This window comes from Struthio camelus, chromosome 4 (genome assembly GCF_040807025.1).
Source record: "Struthio camelus isolate bStrCam1 chromosome 4, bStrCam1.hap1, whole genome shotgun sequence".
In the NCBI taxonomy this organism is placed as follows: Eukaryota; Metazoa; Chordata; class Aves; order Struthioniformes; family Struthionidae; genus Struthio; species Struthio camelus.
Window position 1 is genome coordinate 46,346,076 of NC_090945.1, and position 23,754 is coordinate 46,369,829.

At 39.6% G+C, this 23,754-nt stretch overlaps 1 protein-coding gene across 2 annotated transcripts in view; it reads left to right on the forward strand.

Moving 5' to 3' along the window:
- GALNT7 (polypeptide N-acetylgalactosaminyltransferase 7) overlaps window positions 1-23,754 on the forward strand; it is a 77,827-nt gene that overhangs the window by 18,117 nt on the left and 35,956 nt on the right. For both annotated transcript variants that reach the window (XM_068942502.1, XM_068942503.1), the window contains exon 2: window positions 15,593-16,050. In XM_068942502.1, the coding sequence (XP_068798603.1) occupies window positions 15,593-16,050 (458 nt within the window). The remainder of the gene's footprint in view (window positions 1-15,592; window positions 16,051-23,754) is intronic.

Here is a 23,754-nt window from a genome sequence, read left to right on the forward strand (position 1 = left end):
ATGGTGACTTCTCTAGTCAAAAGAAAAATATTGCATGCAGTGCACGGAGGTGCATGCAAGGCCATAAGGACAGAGAGCAGTGGAGAACACAGTTGGACTCAAGGGCATAACTTCTAAATTAACATGGTCTTTGAAGAAGTGTGTGGATTGGATTGTAGTATTCTTGTTGGCTGTCCAAAAGATGCAATGAGTCAGATTGTGCCCACACATGATAGCAGTCTGGTAGCTGCTAAAGCAAAGATAGCAAATGGGTTTTAACATTCTTGTACTTCACAGCAAAAGAAATAATGTCACTGGTTGTGTTTATCGCGGGAGGAGGAGTCAAGTCGCTAAGATCTGTTTCTCTGTTTACTAAATTTGTAAGAACCAATTTACTGTTGTTGCAGATCCCATTTTTTCCCTTCTTATGCTTGAAATGCATGTGGTGTTGGTTTTTTTTGAAAACTAGTAAGGACAGATAAAAACTTACTTCATCAACTCAATAGAATATATCTGTAATTTATTGACAAATATAATGCAGATTTTCTTTAATATCCTATGCAGAAAAGATGCAAGAATTAAGGGTCAGGGAAAGATGAGACAGAGCACAACTGAACATAACAAGCAACTTCCCCTCACTTTCATAGTCAATCAGTATACAAGGTAATTATGTAAATACTCCCGTGAATTTCTCATATCTGTTAGGAGTTCAGAATTAAATTTTCAGAAGTGGTTTTTAGGCTGTATGTATGATTGTCATGCAAAGAAGCAGATTTTGGTTTTGGCTGGTTATCTCTTTGAAAAAGCTTTCAAAATGGTAAGGTTTATCAAATTGTGAAATGCAGTTTTAGAAATGCAGTTTAAAAAGAAAAATGCACAGGAATAGGCTGAGCCTGAGAATGGTGGTAATATTTCAAGATAAATGAAAATCTAATCATGCCATTTGTTTCTTAATAGCAAGAAGTATGAAACAAAATTGACATACGTGGTTTAAAGAAATTGAAGCAGAAGATACAGCAGAAACCTACATCCCTTGATCAACCATGTCCATCAGCAGTGGTTTTATTATACTGTAAATGCCATTTACTTGCTGAGGTATATAAAACGGATGCATGATTTTTAAATATCCATCTGTCTCAGATGGTTGAGAAATAAGGAGGAAGTTCCACAGTTGTTTTTTCTACTGGCTTTAAGTAGTGCAATGCTCGTAACTGATGCCTGGAGGGCCAGAAAAGCTGTCTGCAGCGGCTTAGATTGTTAGGATTGATAGCAGTTTTTGTTTCTTTCTGAGGCTTTTTTCCTCTGGATGGAAAAATAATAAAGTTGGGTATCTTCAATAGCAAAGTTACAGGTTATAAACTGTAACTCTCTTTGGTCTCCTATTTTTAAATTCAAAGCATCTCCTTGTTTTTACTTGTTTATCAGTCAAGCTTAAAATTTAATAATTTAAATTTTGGTTAGTAAAGCCTAAAAGAAATAGGTGCATCTATTTCTTCAGTCTACAGAGAGCATCCCTGGGAGGGGCTTGGCCTTAGGGAAATGAAAAACCTTACCCCCTCATAGAGCACTATGTAACACTGCTACATAGGAGAAGGATGAGAGCGACCCCTGTGAAACTGAGGAAGTAAATGAAGCTGGGCGAAGGACATCTTAGAAGTCCTCAAAAATCTTAATGTCCATGTGAATAAATGAGTTCTATTTTTAAAATCGTGCTCAAACGCAGGCATATAATGAAGGAGTTTCCTCAAGGCAGAATGTGGAAGGAGCAATGACTCTAGTGGAAAGGTCACAAGCTTCATTTAATGTTGAAATATAGTGGCAAGAACAAATCTTATACCGAATGTCTTCAATAATGTTATGTTGCAAGTCTCTTAACTTGGAGGGCAGACTTTCCAGAAGAAAGATGAAACCCCTTTTTGGGATGGGAAGGGGACAGCTAGGTATTGCTGAACAGTTAAGAACCGTGAAAGAAAGTTCTTACCAGTTGCGGTAATGCCATGAGCGTAGGTGTAGGACTGGACTAGGCCAGGTGCTGTGTGAGAGGGCACAAACAAGGTTACAAAGCTGAAGATCAGAGTGCAGCAGTATAATGAGAAAATATCCAAGAAATGGTATTAGTAGTAGAAATGGTGATGTTATAAATTTTGGCAATATTGCACAGTGAAAGAAAAAATTCATCCTCGTGGTTGTTTCCTATTTTTATTGTCCATCAGACAGCAAAAATAACTAGCTTTCTTTACCAAGCACTGAAAGCATATCTGTGTGAATGTGTGCGGCAGTAGTGGAATACTACCACAGAAACAGATAAACTGCGTGGATCAGCATATACTAAATTTGCAAAACATCAAGGTGACATCACTGTTTTGGGTTTTGCAGGATCACTTTCACAAAATCACAGAATGGTTTAGGTTGAAAGGGACCTGAGGAGATCATCTAGTCCAACCCCCTCCCCCCAAACTCAAGCAGGGTCACCTAGAGCAGTTACTCAGGACCGTGTCCAGATTGTGGAGCCTCTATTCTTGGAGGCAGAGGCAACCTCTGTGGGCAAGCTGTTCCAGTGCTCAGTCACCCTCACAGTAAAAAAAATGTTTTTCTTATGTTCAGTGAGAACTGCCTGTGTTGCAGTTTGTGCCCATTGCCTCCCATCCTGTCACTGGGCACCCCTGAGAGGAGTCTGGTTCCATCATCTCTACGCACTCCCTTCGCATATTTATACACACTGATAAGATCCCCCTGAGCCGCCTTTTCTTTAGGTTCTTTATCTTAATTTTTGGTAGTTGTTAAAGCTGAATAGTCTTAGATCTGCAAAGGAAGGAGGTGGTTCTAGCTAGGCAATAGGACCAGCTTTACTGTGTGAATACTATTTTACCTTGCTAAAAGGATATCTGCTATTCTGATATCATTTAATTAGCAGTACAGAGGAATTTAATAAAGCTCAGATGAAAACAGGTGCAGTTTTTCTGAATAAAGCAGAACATGAAGCCATGGTCCAAGCGTCATAGATGAAGGCCTGGTATATGGAGGTCCTTTTGCATCTTACAAACCATTCTGATGGAGATATTGTCTTAAGCAAATGTCTGTCTTGTTATTAATATTAAAATTTTTTTTCCACTCAAGCATTTATAAAATCCTTAGAGAAGATTGTGGACAGTTGTTTAATTATGGTATAGGAATGATGGCTGGCTCAGAACAGTGCGGACATTGCAACATGAGGGATATGGATTCCTGACTTCAGCTTATTTTTCTCTAGTCAAGTATGTCCTCTTTTCCCTTATATCCTGGAAAAAACTTCTTGTAGGTCAGCAAGGGGTTCGTTATTCAGCCTATGATGAAAAAATTTATTATAGCACAAGTATGCTTCTGGTTAGTTGTATTGCAAGGATGGGATGATAAATGCCTTAATCTTCACTCTGATTTTGTGGCCTTGACTTCACAGTCCATTTTCCTATTAACAAAAATGGATTTTGGTTTATCAGGCTGCATTGGGAAAACTATTATGGTTGTGAGATGCCCTATATTACAGAACAAACTCCATGTCCTGTAGGAAAAGTCTATGGGAAGATTGCAAAAAGCATCTAATTCTTGACTCTGAAACCCTTGTACGCAAGTTGTTGAAGGGTGGAGTTGACATTTTCTGTCGTAGAAAATTTTATTGTTTTCTAGACGTGTGATGTGAGCTACTCAGCACTGTTTTAAAAATGGGATCAAATATTTAGGCCTGCTCCAAACTAGATAGCTGTGTGCAAATGTAGAACTCCTGATTTCTTGGAGGAAGGAGAGAGGGGGGGAAAAAAAACTTGCACCTGCTGCAATAAGCATAATCCTTTTTTAAAATGGGATTTGCTAGCATTCAGCTTTTATCTAGAAAAATGAATTGGAAAAAGATTTTCCCCCCACCTTCTACTCTTTAAAAATATGAATAAGCAATGGCACCATCTTAATCAAAATATTGTTAATAAAACTGGAAATGTTACCTACATTTTAAGAGTGATTAAAAGAAGAACAGAAGGTTGCACTTGAACAAAATACATAACATATTTTACAAAAATAAACAATGATAATATTGATTAGAACTAGCCAGAATTCTGAGCACTTGATGACTTCCCACAGCTTTCATCTGCTCAAACAATTTTCTAGGGTTGGCTATGTCCACAGAAGCCAGTTTTGTTTCACTTTGCTGTTTAGAAATGCATCCCTTTACTGCTTTGCTGCCCTTGCGATACCTGCTACACTGATTTACCATCAGCTGGCACATTGGATTAAGGAGCTAAAGTAACCTTGTTGAACCTCTTGCTCAGCAAGATAACCCATGCGTTGCCTCCAGGCTGATAACTTGAAAAAAAAAATTCTCATAAAAGTTTCTTCACAGCAAACAAGGTTTAACCTAACTTTAACCTTTAATTAAGCAATAAATATTGTCCTTTACTGGGGGTAGATGCAACTTAACTTCTCCTAAGACTTCAAATAGAGAGTTGTTTCAGGAATAGAAGGAAAATTGAAAGAGATTGGGTCCTTGGGAGTCTTGAGATTAGACAAGAAAGTGCGTTTTGTTCTGGAAGAATGGGTTCAGTTTCTGGTGGACTTTACTTGCATAGGACAGTCTTTCTCCCTGCTGCTGTGATAGAATGAAGACGGTGCCCCAGAGGTAGGTTGCCTTTCTTGCTCACTGGGCTTTTCATGGGACTTGGCTGTTATGTTACAGTGCTTCTGTCCTGAACAACTGAATAACAATAAAATCTTAAAAATAGCTGAATTTAAAGAGTGAGTCAGCTGACTTAAATTTTTTTTTTGATTTATATATGGAGTCTCATCTGTGGTATAGCAACCCGCATGGTGCATTCAAGGATAAATATTGAACAGGTGCTTCTTTGCTAGCTTTGAGATCTGAGTCACTGCAATCTCTGTTTGAGAATGAATTACTGTGCTTGATGCTCTACAGAAGAGTTTGCAGTTTAAATCCCGTGCTAAATGCATGCTAATAGGAATAAAATGTAGGCTGCAGGATTTAGAAATCCTTCTGTCATGCAGGAAAGGAAGGAAGGTTATGGGCATTTAAAATAGCATGGTTCCTGGGTCAGCTGGTGGCTGATTAGACCGGAGTCTTAAGTACTTAACCTAAAATGACTTATGTCGTGTGATGCAGAGTATTTGTCTCTTCTCAATCTGTGTCACGTTCCATTAGTAAGAGTGGGCCAGTATCAGGGGAGATGGGCTGCCTTCAAGAAAAGAAGTTTTTAGACTGCAAGTGTGTGGTGAGCTTAGAGCACAGCAGACAGCTGAGAAGAGGAGGGAGCAGATCCACAGCTAAGCCACCATGCTGGTGGTAAGAGATGTCCTGGAGACCAGGGAAATGGTTTGCTGCAACACAGAAAGTCACTGAACTAACAGGGATGCAGTTCAGAAGCAAAACACGCCTGATGCAGTGGATAGGAAGATATTTGTTTATACACTTTTATTTATGTTCTGCCCCAATTGGGTCACTTTGTTTCCTCTATTAAAAATGTTAATTATTCTAGTTGTAATAAAATTGTAATAAAATCTCACTTTTCTGAGTTTAAGAGCCCTCCTGTCATCTTTGAGGAGCTATCTACAAGGAGAAGATGTAGGAAGCTCCAGATCATCCTTCTTCCTGGCCCAAGGTTCTGTGACAACTTGTATCTTCTACAGCAAGCAGTTGCAAATATTTTTTTTTTTATTGTACACACTACAAGGAGATGTGCACAAAGCTCTTGGGAATCTCTTAAATTGAGGCATCTAGTGAAGCAGATCTCTGACAAGACTTCTCACTGCGGAATGATTATTAAACTACAGATAGTACAAGGGATAGCATAAACTATGAAAATACCAGAAATTGAAGGGTGGGATATGTGAAAGCACAGTAAAATCGTGTAACAAAGAAGACAGTTGGAGAATTTAACAGTTTCTTCAATATGCTCAAACAATGAGTACCAGTAAAAATGAAGACAATCAAAAGGTTGCTGTTTTTGACAGTAATTCTTCCTAAAGCATTTAATGTTTTTATTTTTAGTTGTTTTCAGTCAGGCAGAGGAGTTTAATTATGATGCTGACTACATCACAGGAATTTGACAAGTACTGTCGTTCTCATAAAAACGTAGATAACGTAAGATAGCTCAGTTGCAGGCTATGTTTTCAGTGTCCTTTGTGTACTCAGTAAACTCACAGAAGGTGAGAAAGTTGGCAAGTTTTGGATGTTCAGTGGTGTCCCTGATAAAAGACTGGACTATAATTGGGGTCTAGTGGAAAACACTCAAATTCCAGGTGTCCTAATAGTCTCCCTATTTGAAGTAATTGAGTGTAACTAAATAAAAGAAGTTGCTTAATCCAGATCAGAAGCATATGAGTGTAATTGCTGCTGTGACTCTGGAGATGTTTATAGAAAATTCAGAATCCTCCAGGAAGAGAAGCATGGAGCTCAGCAGCAGGAGTTCATGAAGGAGGAGGGACATCAGAGGAGGCAGTGTGGGATCAAGGCAGGGGGTGAAGTAGTACAAGCCAAAACAGCGCTCAGTGTTTGAGGCAGGATTGCATTGCTCTGCAGGAGTTTGTGGTGTGTGTGCACAGCAAGGCCAAAGCAGATGACAGCAGCATCATTAGCTCAGAAGAATTCCCTTTATGAGTGGAAGGATAATTTTGCAGCAGAACCATTTAATTCAGATGGAATGCTTACATGGGTGTCTCACTGACGTATCAAAATTTGGATACATATATTTAAACAGTATCCTCTCTACTAGTTAAATATCGAGTTTCAGCCTTCAGGTCAAGAAGCATTTCATAAAAGTTTGTATTTTAAAGGAGTAACCAATTGATTGAGAGGAATTCCAAAGCTGGATATTGTTAACTGACTATAACATTGAGCTCTGTGATATCTCAAGCTATATAAAGTCATAGAAGGTAGGGAGGGTAGAAGAGTCTGAAAGTAAGTCATATTCATGGATTCCACAGGTATTCTGCAGGTAGATGGGCAAAACTTAGGATTTATGTTGATCTGATCCTCTCTGCTAGGCAAATAGCTGAGCAATCAAGTTGCTTCTACTGAAAATAAGGATTCTTTCATTGTTAGAAGTTCATAGCAGAATCCTTTATGTTTGCAGATATACTACAAGAAAGGGAAGGGTAAGAAGTGATCTCCATACAGTTTGGTTTCTGAGGGCTCCCATAGCTTAATACAACCTTGTGTTCAGCACCACTGTGAAATGGTGGCTGAAAACCGTGGCAGTATGCAAGCAGTGGCCCGTAGTCTTTGTCCTAGATGAATCTCTCTACCGTAAAGAAGTAGAGAATACCTTTACAAAAAACTGAGAAGAGAGGAAGAGCTAGTTGATCTTTTTGCCCAGGAAGCTCTTGGAGCAACTACAACAGTAAGAAAGTTGAGAAAATGAGCCTTACTCTCCTCAAGGGCTTGCTGCCGCTCTCAGCTTCTAACAACAGCACAGATGACCTCGAATGCTAATGGAATATTGCTAGCTTTTAGATTCATTGCTAGGTAACAAGAAGCTGTTTTTGCAATTTTCTTAGAATGAGTGATGCAAAGATTCTCAAACTAATGCGAGTCACTTAAAGTTTGGACACTAAATTCTGACAAACTCTTTGATAATTATGGAACATCGAGCTCTTGCCAAATTAGCATTTTGACAAGTGCTTCCTCTTCCCTATTGTGTGACCACTATTTGGGGATACTGCTTTCTTTTCCTTGAGTAATGCTCTCAAACCTCAGGAATATCAACCCTAGGACTGAAGAAAACTGTTAGTCTTACTTCCAATGTTGTCTTACCTCAACTAGTTCTGGTAATCTAGGGATTCAAAGTTATTACTACTTTATTTTTTAATGTGCTGAACAGATACTAATGACTGCAGTCCACTGGCATCTGTTGAAAACTTAAGTAACTTCTCTCTGAATGCTGAGCGGAAGTGTAAATACTAGTGATTCTCCTGCACTGCCTTATTGGATAGAACATAAAGAATGAATGGAAAAATTCTCCTGAATTCTCCTAAATGTTATTGTTTAACAATGTTATTACAGGTCTCTGTCACTGGCAAAACAGTTCCTTCTTGAGGACCTCCTTGGGAATGGAGGGGAAAGGGGCAGGGGAAGGCAGGCTAAATGTAGGACACTGCAGAGTAAGAGAAATGCATCAGGTATCTATCAGTTTGATAGACACTGTGAGAGGTAAGAAGCAGGAGGTGGGGTAGATGATCTACTTTAAGAAAAATAATTTTGTCATTTCATTTTTCATTCCTTGGATGTAGCTGGGATCAAAACTATGGCGGAACACGAGATTTTACAAGGCTGCTTGTCATCCTTGCACCTCAGTTACACTTCAGAGTCGTATAACGTTTTTAGTGAACAGAATATTTGTGTGTGTGTGTATATATATGTACATATGTATATATTTAATATTTTCCTGGTTATATCCTTAAACCAGGAAGGTAAGCTTAAGGTTCTTCTTAAATTTTTTGGATTTCTTAATGTGACTTATAAGTGGCTTCTGTACAACTCCTGTGTGGAACTCTGCAAAAAGTAAACTAATGGGGTTGCTGCCTTGTAGGGACAAGTTGCTCTTTGGAGGCTCCATTGCAATAATGTGTTTGTGCTAAAAAAAACTGTGGTCAAATTAGTTCTGTCTGCCAAAACTTATTCCAGGTCACACAACTAATGCAGCTTTAGCACTAAGATGTGTGATTTAGGGCATGTTGTAAGTACCTCTTGTTTTCCCGTAGAAAATTTAACAGGACAAAAATCTACTGTGAATGGACAGCATTAGTTTTATAAGGGCTTGCATGTTGTCAATATATCCATCAAAATTGAAGGTAATGGGATATAAGAACATAACTTATGGACCTGTTTTCCTGGGAGTGTTGGTGACAAGCACCTTTAACAATAAGTTTTTTTTTTGGCTTGGATAATTGCAAAGCATGAAAATGCAGTGTTTTAGCTATCTGTTATTTTTATATGTAGTTTTAAACTTCAAAAATTACCTATAATATAGTAAGTAGAAACTTGTAAAATTGTATTTCTCTCACTTAAGTTTATACATTTTTCATAATTGTTCAATTCTAAGGCTTTGCAAGTTTTAAAATTTACTGTAGAAGCCACCGAGCACATGTGTGCACTCCGTGGTTCTGAAATATCCTAAGTGGAGAAGACAAAGCAAAAGAGACAGATATTGTGACAGCACATTCCCCTGTCCAGTCAGATAGCTTGAATGTCACTACTCGTAGCCAGAAAAGAATTCTCATGGTCCAAATTCTGCCCTGCTTTGAGTCGACATGGTTGCATTGTAATGAAATTGTTTGATGGAAGGTTTTGCAAAGTTTGGCTTGTAGGCAGTGCTGCTTAAGGAGCTGAAAATAGACCTTTTTGTTCTGGAACACTGGCTATGTTGGTAATTACTGCAAATTCTTGTACAAAGGACTTTGATTTTTCTGAAGTGATGGCAGTTGTGCCATAAGTCTATGTCTTTGTTTGAGAAGCTGTGTTTTTCAATTTGTGTGTGTTTTTGTTCTCTCCTCTGCACACTGTCCTGCAGTAGCTGGACCTTTTATTTACTAAGATAGAGGCTACCGTGAGTGTTGTAACTAGAAGAAATGCAATCTAGTAGTGTCTTTGGGAATCAGCCAGCTGTGTTGTGGGAACTGGTGCTTACTTTATTTATTCCAAAGTCAGTGGGTATCTACAGTGAAATCCGTTCCCAAATATAGTTAGATATGTTGATTCTCAGCTTTGTATTTGATCCTATATCTTGAGCAATTTCCCATTTCTTTGGTCATAAGAGCGTTAGAATTTGGGTTTTTTTCATCATGTGGCACAAAAATAGTTGCAGGATTTAGTAGCTGGGTGTAATTCCCCCCTCCCTTCTCCCATCTATGCCCTGAACTGTAGAACACTGAATAAGACCCACACATAATGAAAGTATACTACATGACTTTTTAATTTCTCCTTTATTAGCTGGTAGAGCAGTATCCTACTAGAAGCATGTTTAAGAACTGGCACTCTTTTAATATCTTTCAGTACAATTCTAGTCATCCAGGAGATATCTTCCTCGTGGATCCAGCACATGGTCTTTCTCTTTTTCTTTTTGCAACAGGGTAACTGAATAAATTAAATTGATGTAAAACTCTTCACATTTACTCAAATAATTGAATATGTTAGGCTCTGGTATGTTTTATCATGATGTCTCTCAAGTGGCCTTTTCCTTTTCCAATAAATAGAATGCACCTGCATTAAGCTGGGGCAAGCAAAACCAAATACTACTTTAAATATGCTGAAATCTTTTCAGATGTACCAAACAATAAATTGATAACCTGTGGTCTCTGTCCCAATACCTGTGACAGTCTCTGTTCACAATTCTTGATATTTTTTTTCTTTGTTTACCTTGAAAACCAATCACATAGAAGAGAGCTAGACCTGGGGAACTTTGAGAACTATTGATTCATCCTCAGTTAAAAAGTCCTTGAACTTTTTCTCATGGTGTAAGAATATGCACTGTCTGTATTTGCCTTTCGTGGTAAGAGGAGTGGTGTAGATACAGCCAAGAGTTAATAAAGGCAGCAGCTGGACTGAAGAAAATGGAACTACATCAGGGTTAGCTTCCTCAGTTACTAAAATATTAAATGCATCAGGTTTTTCCAGTTTTCCACCAGGAATATATAGTGGATGTAGTGCTTGGCATCTGTCTTTAATCAGCTGTACATGAATACTTATATTCTAAGAGTGGAAGATTTTTTTAATAAAATTTTCATTTTGCATCCTTGGATAATGAATGTACTACTGGATACTGTTTAATTATTCCTCTTTCAATTTTTTATGCATCACTGATTTTTGTCTAGATAAGCAACTTGCTTTTATAGGCATCCCTTTGAATTAGCAAACTTCTTTTCAGTATGATAATCTATCTTATAAATTAAACAAACGCCCATTTTTTAACATCAATTTGTGCTTCAGACATTATTTCATAGGTTTTTAGGGAGTTGCCGGTCTTGAACTAGTTTACTTGAGAAAAGCAGATTACGTAACCTTAAAATGTTCAGTTCTATTGCCAGCTACAATTCAAGCCCTCATGTTAGTTTACCAATGTTGCAGCCTTTTGAAGGCAACTCCCTTTTTCTTTTCTTTCACTTTGTATAATTTAGAAATATTTTTCCAAAGGGAAACAGGTTCCTAATCCCATAAACCCATATCCCAATTCCATCCCTTCCTTTCTTTGCAAGAAGAACCTAATCTGCAAAAAATGACACCAAATAGCCCCTTTTTACAAAAGTGAGGGGTTGACGGAATTTACGTCATCTCCATTTCTGAAACACTCATTGCGATGACTCATATATAATCCTTCTAAGGAGAAAAAGAATATCTAAAAGGTAATGAAACGTACCCTGAGCTGGCACTAGAAAACGTGGCAGGAAATCCTAGATTTGGCCCTCTAGAAACCAAACCATGTGAATAACTAGTGTTCTGTGAAAAAAACATCTTTCTGTGTTGCTGTATGTAAACAGCTTATCGCTGTTGTGTCTGTTGCAAAGATTTAATGAGATTTTGTTCTTGTCAAACTTCTAAACAGGGAGGCGCACTGATTAAAAATTATTTCAATTTTTTTTTGATATATCATTAAATCTCTGTTTTTAATTATGAATAGTCATCATTCAAAAAAGAGAAGAAGTTCCAGAAGTTTCTAACTAAGGCACTGTGATTTATGTAATGGCCAGAGTTGTTACTTGCGTGTGGCTTGCCCCTGCATTTTCTCTGGCCGGTCTTGGGGAATCCTGTGCCTCAGTTAGCTCAGGACAAAGGCGTGACTTCCAGGATATGGGGACTGCCTTATGCCCTTGAGCACTGTTAGTTCATTTCTTGTAAAATGTCCATAAAAATGCTTTCGGTCATATTTTTCATAGATACATAGAAATTGGAGGGAAGAGGTGACCGTGTGTGTATGTTTGGGTGTGTGTATAATTTTTTTGTGTTCTGCACAGCACTTTCCCAGGTCTACAAAAATGAAATATGTTTGGTGTCTTGGAGGGAACAGTAAGTAAAGGTATTGCAATGCAAATTGTACCTAACAGTTACAATGAGGCTAGATGTAATACAAGATAAGTCATAGTTCTGATGAGAGCAAAGCAAACAGGAAATTACTTTGAGCAGCGTTATGTTTCAGCCAGAGAACTGGCCAAGTGGAAGCCCATAACTACTGTTTTACAGGTGATGGAAGTGGAACGAAAGGACGTTTAATCTTATACAGGCTAAGGGCGTAAGAAATTCCTGCCCGAGTCAGACCACTGACCCACATAGCCCTCTGGCAGAGGCACTAAGTTGCAGATGCAAGTCTGCTGCTGTCTGTGGCCCCTTCCTTTTGTACTCTTCCAGCATCCACAGCTGTTGAATAGGAGTTGTTAAGAACGTACATCCTTGCCCAGTCATTTTACAGCCCACCTATGAACCTGTCACCCGTGACTTGAGTCTCATCCCTTGTTCAGCTGTTGGTGCTATCTCTCTCTTTGGCCTCCTGTGCAGCACGTTCCAGGAGATCGCTGCCCGTGCAAAGGAGTTTTTGTGGTATTTCTTTCTTCTGTTTTGAAACAATCTGCTATCCGTTTTATTAAGTGCCTCTAGATCTTGTGTTTAGGGTAAACAGTGGTTTTGCGTTTGATTTGTCCACCTCCTTCATGGTTTGGTGAACTTCAGTCATTGGCCCCCTCAGCTTTCACCTCTCCAAATTGGAGTCCTAGCTTTTCTGGTCTTTTGTCCATCATTTGGCACCTGTCCATCTCCTCCTTCATTCTGGTTGCCCTTCTCCGTACCTTCCCTAACCTCAGTGCATCCTCTTGAGATGTGGAGAGCAGAGCTGAACCACTACCAAAGATGCGAATGCATCAAAGTTTTATGCAGTCAAAATGACACTCTGCTTTCAGCATCCTTCCTGATGATGCCCAACATTTTGTTGGCTTTTTTAGCTGCCCCGGCACTTTGAGCTAGGAATTATATGGGAGTGTGTAAGCAGCTCAGTGTTCAGTAATATAAGCAATGTTCAGACCCTTGAGCGCTGAAGCCTTCCTTTTGATTTCTCGTGGCAAATGTGAGATGGTACTCCTTTTAGAAGTCCTCTTGGGGCTTTGTTCAGATACTTGGCATCCTCTTACCTCCCTGAAAAGTGTGCCATTTTTTGTGCTCAGGTCTGTCCCTTTCTTGTGTTGGCTTTTCAGAGTTCCTTAAAAAATAGTGATGGAAGAACAGCAGAATAATTTAATAGCTTTGCATTTTGTATATCTGTCCTGTTTGAACTGCAACAAGCAGAGAGGTCAGAATGTTTCTTGAATAAAGTGTATTATCTTTGCATTGAAGCCACTCTGACTCCAGTTGTTTTCATGTTGATCTAGGTATATTTTATAATGGATTTTTTTTCAGAAATTTATTATATGGAATATAATATGTTATATTATTATATGTTATATTATATTATATGTAATATGTTATATTATATATGTATGTGGGCAAAATCCTGTGATGTAGTAGTGTCATGTGATGTATTTGAACATGGACCTAAGTCAGCAACGTGCCTCTGCGGCAGTAAAGGGAAACTGTGTAATGGTCTACATTAGCAAGAGCTTATCCTTCAAGTCAAGGGAAGTGATCTGGTTCCCTCTATGTAACATTAATGAGCCCACATCCAGAGTATTGTGTCCTGTTTCTTCTCCTGCTCTGCCCAGTACAAGAGAGATGTTAACAAATGGAGAGGGTCTAGCAAAGACCTGCTCAAATGTTTTGGGGCTGGAGCACATGGCATTCCTGGAAAGGCCAGGGAAGCGAGGCTTATTTTGCTTGGAGAAGAAGAGTTTAATGGAGCATCCAATTACAGTTTTCCACTATCAAAGGGAAGTTACAGAGAAAATGGAATGAACTCTTCTCAGAGGTGCACAGTGAAAGGACAGGAGGCAGTCATCGCAAGACGTGACAGGGAAACTTCTGATTGGGTATAAGGAAAAATATTTTCACTGTGAGACTGGTAAAACATTGGAACAGGTTATCCAGAGAACTTGGGAGACTTCCAGAATTTGGCTGGACAAGACTCTGCAACCTGATCTAACTTTGAAGCTAGCCCTGCTTTAAGCAGGTTGGAATAGATGACTTCGTCCTATCTAATTTATTTTTTTCTTTGATTCTATATTTGAAAATGGATGGTGAGGCATTGCTAAAATGTCTGCATTGTTAGATCACTGGAATCTGTAGAGAACATCTATCCTATTTACAAATGGATAATTTTAGCTGGAAATCTGAACTTTCAGCAATGTTTCCCAGGTGTCCTAGGATCTTGGCGTTCTTCGTGACAAATATTAGCCTAATAAGCTACATTTCAAAACAGTGAGCAAGAGACAGTTATAATTCAGTAATAACTACCTGGTGATCTAGGTAGTTCTTTCATAACTTCGCAAGCTTTACAATATCCAAACATAAAATATCTTTCTAGTTTCTTCGCAAGAAGTAAATCAGGCTTACATGTGCTCATACGTACCAGGGAAAAAAATTACATTATTTTTTCCTAAATATTCGTGGGTGTGGGAGTTGTATTCTGAAGACGTTTATGCTCAGACTTCAGAGCCTCTAGATCAAATTTTTTCAAAATCACCCAGCCTTATTGAAGTCCTAGTAACTTCATTGATCATTGAGGTGAGACCAAGAAGTTTTGCAAATACTACGCTTTGTTCTCAAGGTGAACTTCAAATGTCTTTGAGAAGATAGTGTCAAATTTTAAAAATCTTTTAAACGAGGGTGCAGTAGGTATCGGCGACGGTGCCGTTCTAATGTCTGTGGTTGCTTGTTTCTGCCTAGTGCTGCTTCTGCTGTCCTGCCAGCTGCTCTGTTTACGTGGCCGTGCGGGAAAACAGATCAGGACTGCGTCTCATCTTCTGGCTGTCCTTGGTGCCTTGCAGCTCTAAAAACAGCTGTGGTCATGCAACAGAGGAATAACACTTGGTGGGAACAAGTGGGAGGGATGAAGGGGGGGGATTTAGCAGCTCAGGCTGCTACTAAAGACATGCATTTCAGATTACACTCTGTCCTGACACGCTTTCCTAGTGCAGGGGATTGTGAAGGCCATATCTGCCAACCACTAAAATGTTGTGGGGGTCAGCATGGAGCGTACCAGCTGGTACACGTAGTCTCAGGAAAGTCCTGTGTCGTGGTATGGTCTCTAGGGCACAGTGTGGTCAGGCCATGGTGCTCCATGCGGCACTGCTGGCCTCCATATCATCCTCTCCTTCCTAAAAAGCCCTGTCAGTGCTTCCTGCCAGGACAGATTGGTTTGGTGTGCAGCCTGAACTGTGTTTAAGTTAGCATATCCTAAGTGGATATTTGGCCTTTGGGAATGCTATGGGCTTTAGGCCGTTTCCAGGACCCACCCACTCAGGTAAGTGTAGATACTAGCAGTGATGCTCTCAGGCAAGTGGTAGCTGGTTTTAGTAAAAAGTTTGGCACTTTGGCAGGGATGACTTCTTCTTGATTAACATGTACTTAGCACTGATTGACTGCCTAAGATACTGGATTTATAAAATAAAGGGTCATAAATTTATGTGATCTCCTGCTGTTTCTCTGTGTGTGTATATATAGGATGACAAAGAAGCCAACAAACCTTTGCCAAACAAGGGAGACCACGGACTAGGAAACGAGAAGTTCAAACCTGTGGTACCTTGGCCTCATGTTGAAGGTGTGGAAGTGGACTTGGAATCCATTCGAAGAAAAAATAAGGCCAAAAATGAACTAGAACATCATGCTGGTGGTGATAACAATCAGCAAAACATCATCCAGAGGCAGTATCTCACATTTAAGCCTCAGACATTTGTATACCGAGATCCTGTTTTACGACCTGGAGTCCTTGGTAATTTTGAACCCAAAGAGCCTGAGCCTCATGGAGTTGTTGGTGGCCCTGGAGAGGAAGCAAAGCCATATGTTTTAGGACCAGATTACAAAGAATCCATTCAAGCCAGCATTAAAGAGTTTGGGTTTAATATGGTGGCAAGTGATATGATCTCACTAGATCGGAGCGTTAATGACTTGCGTCAAGAAGAGTAAGCAGACATCTTGTTTTATTTTAGTTCTATTTTTATGGGATTTGATTATTTTCTTTCCATAGATCTTAACTGATGCTTAAAATAATATTATTAACTAGACCAAAATACTTACGGCCTCTTGTCTTGGCAGGCAAGAGTGCTGTACTATACCAAATGTTTCCATATATTATTCTTACTGCTGTTCCAGCTAATCCTTTCATAAATACTTAATCTATATTGATTTACCTCTGAAGTCATCCATTTTAGTGTCTAACTGCACATATTCAGATGTTCCATGTCCAGCCACAGTCTTCATTGTCTTATCTTCTTTTTAATCTATAACTTCTTCAGTTTTGTTTTTAAGTAAGAATGCCTTTTCTTTGCTATTTCATGCAGAAGTTCATATACTACAGCTAATTTGTTAAGTTTTACTCAGCACTTAAAAAAGAAAACAACAGCAAAAAAAATCCTAAAACGCCAAAATCCTCAGAAAAGAAAAAAGAGAGAACTGAAATGAAAGAATATTATTCCCTCCGAGTAGCTCTGCCTAACTGCCTACATTAACAGAAGAATAGATCTGCCATAGTGGCAGAATGTGGAGCTGATGGCAGAGTGGGCTCCTAGTGGTTTCACGCTGTATTTGTCATAAACAAGAAAGCGATCTTAGAAAATTAATTCTTTTACTTGACTTTGGAGGAGGGATCTACTTTTGAGTGTGGGACTTCTGGGAAGATATCTGTATTTACTCCGTGAGTATGATTACTAAGAAGTTTACACAGTCTTTATTAGTCTTTAAGTTACATGCTAGAGTCAAATTTGCTCTCAGGCTAGTCTGCATTTGATAGAATTGTCCGTGTTGAATCTCAAGGAAAGGTCTCTGAGCAAACTGTTTGATTGGTTTTGGTGTTGGTATTGTTTTGCGTTGTGTGTGGGGAGGGGGAGGACGATATGAATTTAAATATGAAATGAGGTACTTGCCTGCTTTCACTCCTCTCCCCCCTAGCTATGGAGCTGTGCCAATCCCAGGATTTGGTGCCAAGCTCTGGATTGCACGTTTCCAGCTGTGCAGTTGATCTGTTTGGTTGGCCAGTGGTTGGTTACTGTGGCTCCGCGGTGACCTTCTCTAACGAATGTTTTTCCATTTCATGAGGTAGGGCAGGACTGGCCAGCTGTTAGCCTGACTCGTGCTTCTGTGTGTACTGTTGTTGGTATTTACTACCTGTTGTGTACTTGTTGAAATTGAGTGAAATGCAGAGTACAGCATTTCCCTTTCTTCATGCCATGTTCCTCAGGTGATTTACGAAAGGTGTTTCCGTCTGCTTGCAGTTTGAGGACAGAACCAAGTCAATCAGCCACGAGTAGCCAGGAGGTGTTCTGTGTCCTGAAATTCAGTTTTTTTCTTCGGTGAGGCCAGCAGTTGGAGCTCTGTGCTGGAGAGGTTTTCTGAAGAGGAAAAAATAATCTCAGTAATCTGCCCTGGATTTCCTTTAGGAGGTTATTCCCTAGATACTGCTTCCTCTACTGCGGTATTTGCAGCCACTGCAGCCCCTTTTTAAGAGATAACTGGACTAAGAAAATTCACAGAGGAAAGCTATTTCCTTTTGAGGTGCTATGATTTACTGAGCAGGGTGAAGCTGACATCAGAGTTAAGGTTAGCAGAGTTCATTTTGGGCCTGCCTTCCCTAGAGAGAAGAGGAGGGAAGTGGAAGCACGGTCCCTTCCTAGTTGTCCTCTCTGCAAGGACAGCCAGCCTGAAATGGAAACATGGTTTATGAAGATGGAACCAGACTGCCTCTGTCTCAGCTATTAACTGTCTCTTTGGCAGCAAAACTCAACCATTTCCTCCCTTCCCTTTTTTCCCAAGGTGCAGATGGAGGGGATCAGAGAGCTGCCAGATAGTTCCAGACCCATAATTTCCTGAAATATTTTTGGCATAATCTCTGAGTTTATCTTTACTTCTGATCTAAAGGAGAGTTATAGAGAGAAATTCCCCCAAAAGAGCTGAGGAATAGGAGGGACAGCTATGTGACTAAGCAGAGTGGAAAAATGAGCGGGAAGAATCCCTCTTTCCTCCCAAAGAACATTTGCAGATGGGTCTTCCATGGGGATTAAAGCCAGTAGCTCAAATAAAATTTAGGCTTTATTATTTAATACTCTTCTTTAAACAAGCAAACAAAACAACACCAGAAACAGCATTAACAAAACAATCTCTCAGGCAACATTATATCAAATGTTTTGTGTGTTGACTATGTGGGATGTTTGCAATTGCCCTAAATAGGTTAAAGCTTTATGGCTTTCACAGGCCTCCTGGGAAAGGCAGAAGAGGAAAAGCAAACTATAATTGGCTGATATTGCTATAGGCTTCCAGGCACCAGCATATTCACTGTCTTGCTCCTCTGCTTGATACTGGGGAGAAACGCAGCAGGCTGTGTTTGACAGAACCAGAAGATAGCAGATTGGACCCACCGTTCATTTTTCCCCTCCCTTTTCCTCCCCTTGATTTCTGTTTAGTAAGTCCAGAAGCCTTTTACTTGGTAAGACTGGTCAGCATTCAGTTTAATCCTACCAAAGAAAAGTATAATCATCTTTTTTGGTTGCCGGAATCTTGGCGTTGCTAATTGAGGGAGATCTTTCAGGCAGAGGCTGGGTTACTCGTTCGGAGGCATTCAAAGCCGGGTATACATCACCTCAGCCTTCTCCCTCAGGCATAAAAATTCTTAAACATCATCGGTCTCGGCAATCAGATTTGTTCAGTGAAGTATGCCAAATGCTTTCCCAGGCGGTATAGTATGAGTGAAATAGCACTGCAAGAGTGCTCTCTCTCAGCTTAAAAGTCATGTAGCCGTAGGGCTTGTCCCTGCTGGAAGGGGAAGAAGGAAGAAATACCAATAAAGGGGGGACTCAATCCTGTTACGTTTAGATTTGTATCTTTGAATCAGACACGTTGCCAAGATGAATTGCCAACTGCATTTATTGATTCAGTAGGAACATTACCGGTGGTTCTGAGCAGACTCAGCTGCCATAAAAAGCCTTAACTCTTACTGTGCCCTGTAGAGGGGAGCTGTTGGGTGGCGTGTTGAAGCAGTTTTTCAGGTACATCAGAATACATTGCTTTTGCCAGTACTGCATACTCTTGCCTTAGAGCTATCTACATGTATTTTAACCAGTCTGTTTTGAAATAGAAGCCAAGCACTTCCATTGGCATACAATGAATTTGATTTGGTTAAATAAAGTTAAGAACACACGGAGACACTTAAAAGTCTGTATACAAAATTTCGGAGATGCCATCATCTCATTTCAGCCTTTCAGCACTCTGCAGGGGGGACAAGGGAACCTTAAACTAGTTCAGATCAGAGCGTTACTGGTTTCCCACTTTATTTCTAGTTGCAGAGAAGTTGGAGCAAGTTTATCAGGCCCTATCCAAAACCTCTGGACAGTTTCTGAAAGAAAACTTTTTCTTAATACATGGTAATTTTGTCCAGTTTTGGACTTTTTTTTTTTTTAATATGCAGGTAGATGGCAGCCTTTTACTTGCAAGAGCAGTCATATGAATTGCATTTTACCTAGTGTCCCATGTTTTTTTGTGATCAGGGTCTGTGTAGAGATGTAGCTGATGTAAAAACAGAGTGGTAAAGTTTCTGGATGATCTTAAATTCAAGATAAACGCCCCATGCTAGGGAAACAAAAAATAGACCTGGGCTGGCCATGAATGCTGCCAGGTGCAAGGTGTGTCCTCTTGGAAAAATCTTAACTGAATAGAATTGCTTCTAGAGAGAACAAAAACTGGGTTTTGGTTTCAGGCCCTCTGAGCCTCTTCTCTGTAGTTTAAGTATAAAGCTGTACTGAGTCTGACCAGAGATCCATTTTCTCCAAAACCCTATCTCTAGCTGTGGCCAGCAAATGCTTGGAAGAAAACATATAGGAATGGAGTAAGTATTCCTCCCTGGCAACCAGTGGACTTGGGTTTCTTGAGCCAGAAATTGCAACAGGATCGTCATGCTTCGTAGACCTTTCCCTGTGCACTGACTTGTCTTTTAAGTGCATAGATCCTTTTGGAATTAATGGCATCCTGAGTCAATGACTTCTCTTTTTCCAGGCTGGAGAATGTGGTGTTTGTTTAATCTCTCCTCCTGTATATTGTCATGTAGCTCTGTTACTTTGCCACCTTCCCTCATAGTTTTGCTATTTCTACTGAAATCTCTGAGGAGGAGTGACTGGATGCAGTATTCCAGCTGAGAGAATATCATAGATATCTACACAAAGCCATTGTATAAATGTTCTGTATTCCTCTCCTCATTATTCCTACCATTCTATTTACCCTTTGATCAGATCAAAGCTAAAATGTTCAAAGAACTGTTCACTTAAGACTCCAAGATTTTTTGAGTGATAACAACATATTTAGGTTCTATCCCTGAATGTATACAGTAAGTTTGTTCTAACACTTCTTATACATTAAATTTGCACTCGTGATAACTCTCCTGCCAGTTGATTGCCTGGTTAGTATCCTTGAATTCTTCTGCAGCTTTTTACAGTCGTTTTAAGCACAGCTACCAAGAATATTTTTGTATTGTTCAGGACTGACCTGGAAGAGGGGGTGGACAGCTTGAATCCCAGCACAGATACTTATGCTGCTACAGTCACACACTCCCTTCAGTGTAAAAATTGTGTTCTTATTCCTATTTCTTAAGTGGTTATTAATATAAGAGAAGGTCTTCCATCTTATCCTATCATACTTTGATTTCTTCACAAAGTTCTTTGGGAAAGAACCTTGTCAAAGGCTTTTCAGAAATTCAGTTACTCTATTAATACGCTCCATATCCTTTTTGATTCCTTCAAAAGATTGTAATAGGTTTCTGTGGCATGGCTTTCTTCCACAATGGCTATTTCTGTGGTTTACTAATTCTGTTCTTTGTTATAGCTTCTATTCAGCACAGACATCAGACTTAGTAGTCTGCAATTTTTTGGGTCCCCAGGGCCCTTTTATAAAAATTGATGTCATATTTTTCCTCCTTACATTCTTTCGATAACAAGGCTGGTGTCAGCAGTAGTTATATGCCACAACAGTTTGTCAATTTGTGTTGCATTCTTCTAGAAATAAGAAAAGAAAAAAGCAATTAGACTGTTCATGGCAGAAAAATCCAATAAAAGCTATCATACAGATATCGTCTGCTGTCTCTGTATTACAAAGTCCCTAAGCTTTAGATAGCTGTAGATAGAAGCATATACTGGGGAAGTATTGCTGTATGCTTGCCCTGTTCTTATACTCTTCCCTAGGTACGTGGTATTGGTCATTGTTAAGAGTTCAATGGAAATAACTAATTTAAGTTTCTTACTGTAACTTTACCTTCTGAAGTGGTCTTTTTTCATTTGGATCATCTGTCAGCCCAGCAGACTTTCTGGCAGGTGTCCTACTTCTGATGTTTGAAAAATATTTCAATAGCAGCTTTTATACTTCAGTACGTTATTTCTCAAGTTCTCTTTTTATCTACCTTATTATTTATGTTCAGTTTGCCTGAATTAGTGCTCATTTCTATTTTCCTTTTTTGGACATCACTCAGCGTTTTTGAAGAATGTCTTTCTTGCTGCTAACAGCATCTGGTTTTTGATCATGCTGGCTTTCCTAGTTCCTTTTCAGTTTTTTTTTATTATTATTATTAATGGTAAACACTTACTCTCAGTTTCTAATATGATGTCTTTGAAAAAGCTCTGTGCTACGCGAAAGCATTTTATCCTTACTTTTTATTTGTAATAAGCCTGCTCACTTCTATATAGTTGGCCTTTTCAAAAGGAGGTGTTACTAGGACACCTTTTTGGTGTTAGAACTTGATTAAATAGTTACATCTTTAACTGAGTTCCACATAGTGCTGGAGGACTAAAAACTTATTTCTTCTCTTGTGGGTTCTCTGGCTTGCTGCTCCCTGGAAACACTAACTAAAGGTGCCTAAAACATTTGTCTCTGGAGTACAGTTCATATTTACTATGTCTCCCGAGATAACAGAAGTTTCTTGATTATATTTCTATGCTCTCCGGTGCTTTGATTCCTCCGTACATATCATGGCTGCTGTCACAGCCCTGGCTGGATGGTCGATGCTTCTGCTTAGTTGTATCGGTGGCTCCTCCTTGTCTGCAGGCTAAAGGGTCCCAGTAGGATTTTAGCTCCAGTAATCTGATTCTGATTTATTTTAGAGAAGACAATCCTTCCCAAATACAGTTAGTTAATTCCAAAAATTTCCCCAGGTACTAATGAATTTAAAGCACGCTGTTCTACACCATTTTCTCAATCAGGTGCTGAAGCTCTTCTTTTTTCACCATTGCCTAATAATTTGGTAAATCCAGATATTCTCTCTCTCTTTCCATCTGGAAACAATAAATAAGTTGTCCATGCTCTCGCAGTCTCATGACTCAGGATGTGAGATGCTGAGCAAGTCCTTGGGCCAGGCCCTCTGTTTTTCTTCCATTCTGTTTTATTACTTTCCATGATAAATCTAAAGAAAGGAATGACAAAACAGGCACAATACTGGCCAAAGAGGCTAAGACATTTGGAGCTGGGTGCAAAAGCACAACTGAAGAGTCCAGTTGTTGTGAGATCAGCCCTTCCGTTCAACAGGTTTAAAATACATACTTATGTGAAGTGATTATTGTTCTTAGAAGCCCAGTTTCTGCTTGCTTGCATGAAGACTGTAGTTAACTGTCATGTCAAATCAGTGAAATGTATTCTTTCTTAAGTACTCATGGAAAGCATTAGTTCTGCTATATGATTAGCTAAGCAGAAACCACTGTATAATATTCTCACTATATTTGAAAGAATTTAGTACAAATCCTGGTGTTAAATGCTCTCATTGTGTGTCAGCCTCATTCTGACTAGGATGAGTCAAACCGCATTTTCCCTGTTACATCGTTACCTTAAATGAATCCTTGCAGGAGGTAGCCTTATGCTTTTTATTCCCAGGGGCTATCGTTAGTAGCTGGATTGCTGGGGGAGAAGGTCCTCTTTGGAGTTAGAAGCTTCATCATGGTCAGGCATGATGTGCTCTTCATAAAACCACACAGGCTATTCCCTCTCACCTTCTTATCCTTCATGTGCTTGGGAATGGCTTCCAGCAGGATATGTTCCATGATCTTTCCAGGGACTGAGGTTAGGCTGGCTGTCCTCTGTTTCCCTGGATCCTTCCTCTTGGCCTTCCTGAAGGATGGCATGGTATTTGCTTTTCCCAGTCCTCAGGAACCTCCCTCAAGCACCAGAACCTTTCAAAAATGATAGTGACTTCACAGTGACATCAGCAAGCTCCCTCAGCACCCTTCTGTGCAGCCCATCTCATCCCCATGGACTTGTACATATCCAGCTTGCTGTGTATGTCCAGTTAGAGTGGTCCCTAACACAGTCTTCCTCTACAGTGGATATTGCTTTGCTTCTGCAGACTTTGTCACTGGACACAGGACTTCTGAGGTGTGACAGCAGACCATGCCGATAAAGACCAAGGGCAGTAAGCTGTTGAGTGTTATTAGTCGCTTCTGCATCCTTTGACAATAGGTCCCACCTCATTCAGAAGCGAAGTCGTATTTTCATTGTTTTTCCTTTTGTCTGTGAACTTTCTTGTTGCTCTTTGTCTCTCACCAATGTCAGCTCTACCTGAGCTTTACCTTCCTGAGTTCTATCTGCATTTGCTCAAGCAATATTTCTGTATTGCTTCTAGGTAGCCTATCCCCGCTTCTCCCTTTCCT